The sequence below is a fragment of the Astatotilapia calliptera genome, chromosome 13 (assembly GCF_900246225.1).
Source record: "Astatotilapia calliptera chromosome 13, fAstCal1.2, whole genome shotgun sequence".
NCBI classification, from domain to species: Eukaryota; Metazoa; Chordata; class Actinopteri; order Cichliformes; family Cichlidae; genus Astatotilapia; species Astatotilapia calliptera.
The window spans coordinates 17,698,579-17,704,059 of record NC_039314.1 but is presented as its reverse complement, the minus strand read 5'-3'; the positions used below and the strand labels follow the sequence as shown (position 1 = coordinate 17,704,059).

Here is a 5,481-nt window from a genome sequence, read left to right as displayed (position 1 = left end):
CAATGACTTCTTATTAATTGTAATTGTTCTGTTATTCCACAAGGTGGAGCAATGTGGTGAAAAGTTATGGGCAAACACCATCTTCCAATAAGACAAGACCTGCTTATGATATTCTGACAGTTTCACAGGCAACTTCAATATATCAAAATCACATTTCAGGAGAAAATCCAACCCTCCCACCTTTTTGAAAATATTTTTTGGGATATGGAACCATATGGAGTCAGGTTTCAAGAGGAAGGCTTTTATCCAGTTTATTTTAAATACTCCAACCATTGATTGAAAATCAGTTGACTTTATACCACCTTTAGCGTAATCTTTGACAAGTTGTGATTTTTTAATGTAATGTGTTTTATTGCGCCAAATGAATTGATAGATTATAGAGTTAATCTTTTTAATACTTTTCGGGGTAATGTATAGTGAGTATGCTGGATAAACCATCTTTGAGACGCCCTCTGATTTGGATAATAGATTGCGTCCAAAAATTGTAATATCTCTCGTCAACCAATGATTTAGTGTTTTGGACATGCCATCAATTTTGTCTTTCAGGTTTTTTGATTCTCTAGTGTTGATGTCTTTGTCTAAATAGATGCCTAGATACTTAACTTCATTTTTCACTGGAATCGTCCTCATGCTATTTTCCAAACAATCATAAAGTGGCAAAAGTTCACACTTCTTTAGGTTCAGACACAAGCCTGAAGCTTTAGAAAAAATTGAAATGACATTCAATGCTTTCTCGAGTATTGATTTATCCTTTAAAAATATTACTGTGTCGTCTGCAAACTGACTTATTTTCAGTTCAATATCAAAAATGTCTATTCCTTCGATGTCTGAATGGTTCACAATGAGGTAAGCCATTAATTGAGTGCAAAGAATAAATTATTTTGGAGAAATTGGGCAACCCTATCGAATTCCACAGAATATGTCTATCCTAGATGTTATGCCTGGATTGAGCGAAACATAACTATAAATTTGCTTGTAGAACAGTTTGATCACTTTGCAAAATTTGTTTCCAAATCCAAAAAGTTCTAAAGATCTAAATCAAAAATTATGGTCTATTGAATCAAATGCTTTAAAAAAGTCAATAAATAGTATTAAACTTTCTGAATTAATAAAGGATCGATAGTCAATCATATCTAATATTAATCTTATGTTATTATGAATCTGCCTTCCTTTGATAAACGCTGATTGGCACTCATCAATCAATTTGGTTAAGACGCTTTTAAGCCTATTTGCATATACTAAGGCTAATAATTTGTAGTCGTTACATAAAAGTGTTATGGGTCTCCAATTGTCTAGCATTTGTAAATCTTTGTTTGGTTTGGGTAATAAGGTTATTAATCCTGTTTTCATTGTTGGGGATAGTTCTTCATTTTTTAAACAATCCAAAAAGCCATTAAATAACAAATCTTTAATGTCTTGCCAAAAGGTTTTATAAAATTCAATCGTTAAACCATCAATTCCAGGCGATTTTCCATTTTTCATTTGTTTTAGAGCTGTATCTAATTCGGATATTTTCAAATCTTCTTCTAACCATGTTTTATCATCCTCTTCCAATTTTTTAACCTGATCTTTAATCATATCAAAAAAGATATCTGCATTTTCTTTTTCAGTTCTTGATTTATACAGATTACTATAGAACATGTTAATTTCCTCACTTATTTTGTTTGGTTCCTCAATTATACTACCATCCTTACTCAATTTAGTTATTTTTTTCTTTGTTTGTCTACGCTTCTCTAGACTATAGAAATAAGATGAATTTTTTTCTCCATGCTCAATCCACTTGGCTCTAGACCTTACATATGCTCCTTTAGCTTTAATCAAGTACACCTCATCTAGCTTATTTTGTAAAGATTGTAAGCGTTCTGACTCTTCCGCAGTCATACAGGGTTTACCACATAATAAATGAATTTGTTCAATTAGATTTTTCTGTTCACATACGCGTAGGGCAGACACTTTCTTTCCCGTTTCTATAGCTAATTGTTTCACACTATATTTAAACCATTCCCATTTACTGACATTAGTCATGCTCATATTGTTAATTTCTGATTTAAGTTCTTTAACTTGTTTACAGAAGTCTTCGTTTTGTAATAAACTATTGTTAAATTTCCATATGTTGTCAGATCATTGTTGTTTACGTAGAGATAATAAGAGACTTATCAGACAATGATCAGTAAGTGGGGTTGACTGGGTCTCACATTTCGTAACATATGATGATACTGTTTGGGAGACAAGCCAATAATCTAATCTTGAACATACGTTTTTATTTGATGGACTAAACCAAGTATATTTCTTCGTATTTGGGTTTGTCATCCTCCAATAATCGATCATATTGGTTGTCGTACATAAGTCACAAATAATGCTTTCGTGTTCTGGTTGATTTCCTCTTTGTGGTTGTCTGTCAAGCCATGAGTTAGGAGCCAGGTTAAAATCGCCTCCAATTATCACCTGGGTAGAACCATATGTAGTACTCCACTTTGCAATTAATTTACTTAAGTTAGACATCATATTTCTATTTAGCGACCTGTTATTGTATCCATACACGTTAATAAGAATAATTTTCTGTTCACAGACTTCTACCAACACCATGATCCAATGCCCCATTCCGTCGCTTTTATGATCAATAACTCTCCCTGCAAATTTGTTGAATAAGATCGTTACTCCTGCTGAGTGAGTAGTACCATGTGAATAAAGAATACTATCTCCCCATTGATGTTTCCAAAATGTTTCCTCTTCCTTACCAGAATGTGTTTCTTGTAAAAACAAAATGTTTGCCTTAATTTCCTTGCAGAATAAAAACATGGCCTTACGTTTGACATTGTTTTTTTAAGCCTCGAACATTTAAGGAACTTAATAGAACAGCCATCTATAAGATAAACAAAAAACAAAAACAAAAAACGCAAGAACAAAATACAAAACAAGAACAGTAACGGCTTCCTTGGCACTTACTAGAAGAAAAAAAAGTGCTTGAAGCGGGAATAAGCCTAGTGTCCTACCTATGTAATCATAACAGTACTCCGACCCTATCACAGTACTACCCCTTTCTATATGTGGCAATTTAGCTCTGTATAGCTCACATTTAACTACGACTTTGCTTTTTGACCCTCTCCTATTTTTTATTTGTGTATTTTTAACAGATATGTATATATAAACATATATATACACACATACATACCCACATTTTATGGTTAACTTGTAGTGACTTCTTCAAGTGCATCTCACAGATCGATCCTTTTACCGTCTATTATTGCATAACCCTCCTTTAGGAATGCTCTTTTGCCGATGTTTCGAGCTTCCTGCACCTTGGGCCACAGCTTGATCCGAGCTTCACGGTCTTCTTTGGAGAAGTCTTCTTTAAATTTTATGTTCAGTTCTTTGCAGACCCTGGCCTCTTTGGATTTCCTCCATACTTCATCCCTTGCCGTCCTCATGCTGAACTGTATGGTGATTGGTCTTGGCACCTTGTTGCTCACTGCATTGTCTTTCTTCCCCAGTCGGTGTACTGTATCAACCATGAGCTGCAGTTTTTCCACTGATACAGGAACCACTCTTGTTAGAATGCCGATCACTGTTTCACGTGTATTCTCGTTGTCCTTCTCTGTCAGACCCAAAATTCTGAGGTCCCATCTTCTGCGGTAACGTGCACTCTCCCGACAGCTCTCCTTTAATTCTTTGTTTTCCTTCATCAGCAACTCCACCTTCGTCGTCAGCTTGTCAATTTCCTCTCTGTTTTTGTGGGTCGCCTGTGTATTTACTTCAATGCGTTGTTCGAAGGCTTCCAACTTCTTTTCAAGCGAATCAAACCTTTCCTCGCATCTCTTTGTGAAGCCAAGTAAAACTTCATATACATTCTCGATGCTCACCTGCTTCTCAGTTATTTTGCTTTTCATTTTTTGGGGATTGGGACTTGGTAACGGAGTGTGGTCACCTATGGGTCTTCCGATCTCTTTCTGAAGTTCCATCTCTTCTATATCTTCATCCTCACATGCTTCCCGCATAGCAGCAAGGTTGTAATCATGGTCGGAGAGGCTACCTGTTAGCTTGGGGTTAGCCATTTTTATCGCTCTAAGTTTATCTTTGTGTCTGCCTGAAGGTCTGTCAAAGTAACTTCCAGGGGGTTTCGCTTGCGTTCTACTTCCTTTGGAGTAACAGTTTGTCAGTAAAGTATTTTACAGGACATCAAAATCACGTTTCTTAATCAGACCCGCAGATTGTACAACCGCTTATTCCGCCATCTTTCTCTCCCCGGTCGCTTCACTTGTTGCCAAGCAGTAAAAATAAAAAGCACGTGCAAACAACAGTACTCACACCTCCAGGCAGTTCAAGGGGATAGCGGAGAAACTGTGTCACGGCTACCAGCAGGCCGCGGCAGCAGCACTCACAGTCATCCTTTCCACGTGCTCCCACGTGAACACATAACTTCAGCACACCAGCAGAAGGGACCTCTCTGACACGCCAGCAAGACGTCCGTCTCCTCCTACTGAATCACACAACCCCGCTAAATGCCAGTTCACATGCGATAACATTCAATCTTAGCATTAGCTTAATAAATAAAAACAGAGCAAGTCAAGTCAACTTTATTTGTCAATTCTGCCACATGTACAGGACATACAGAGAATAGAAATTTCGTTACTCTCAAACCCTAGATGAGCAGAACAAGAGCTTAGCGAATATGCTAGGCTATGTTAGCGGCTAGTCGCGGTTAGCAGTTAGCCCGTTTTACACAATAACATTGGGTTCAAGTGTCAGACAAAATTCACATTTACCTCACAGTAGGGTACAACAGTTCTCGACTCCAGTTAACTATCCGTCAACCCGAAAATACGTCGGTCGCCCTTCTATGAACTCTGCGTTCAGTTTTTTTTTATAAACTTTATTTAACAAACAATGAGTATACAACATACGAACAGATGAAGTATACAAAACAACAGAACATGAACACACAAAACCAGGGGTAAAAGAAAAAGGTAACAATTATAAGAATACACGCAAAAATTCACATACATAAATTGTTTTGAGAGCCTTTTTTTTGGTGGAGTCTGATATTGAATGTATGTACATTTCCACATCCTTAAAATAATGACAGAAATATGGTGTTTTGTTAAACTCCGCGTTCACTCGACACTGTTCAGCTCTCGTCTCTCTCGCTTCCTGCAGAGTGCACAAGGCTCCCCACTTACTTCCACCCCTCTATCTGAGACTACTTCAGGGTTCACTGGAGCTGTAGTACATATCAATACCATATCAAAAATAATGACATAAACCTCAAAATACAAATAAAAAGGTTGTGCATTTAACTAACACACATCACATACTTTGCAGGCATTTGTATACATTCTTGAACACATTAAACATTTGCAATTAACTATCAATATTAATGAACAAATTTAAATAATGAGCTACTTATATAGCCAGGGCTACATACATTTATTCATATTACTCTCAGATTTGGCCATTCTTATATTTCGATTGTTCTTATGTTAT

General features: G+C 36.5%; 1 protein-coding gene across 3 annotated transcripts; it reads right to left on the bottom strand.

The window, feature by feature from the left end:
• Nucleotides 1–2,901: 2,901 nt before the first annotated feature.
• On the bottom strand, nucleotides 2,902–4,863 carry LOC113035534 (uncharacterized). Of its 3 annotated transcripts, none has more exons than XM_026191166.1 (2): nucleotides 4,764–4,863; nucleotides 2,902–4,495 (listed from the first exon to the last, which is right to left on the bottom strand). In XM_026191166.1, exon 2 carries the CDS (start codon nucleotides 4,050–4,052, stop codon nucleotides 3,216–3,218), a length of 837 nt encoding a protein of 278 aa, XP_026046951.1. In that variant the 5' UTR covers nucleotides 4,053–4,495; nucleotides 4,764–4,863; the 3' UTR covers nucleotides 2,902–3,215. The 3 variants fall into 3 exon arrangements, with proteins under 3 accessions (XP_026046951.1, XP_026046950.1, XP_026046952.1); XM_026191165.1 differs by having other exon boundaries at nucleotides 2,902–4,477; XM_026191167.1 differs by having other exon boundaries at nucleotides 2,902–4,474.
• Nucleotides 4,864–5,481: the final 618 nt, after the last annotated feature.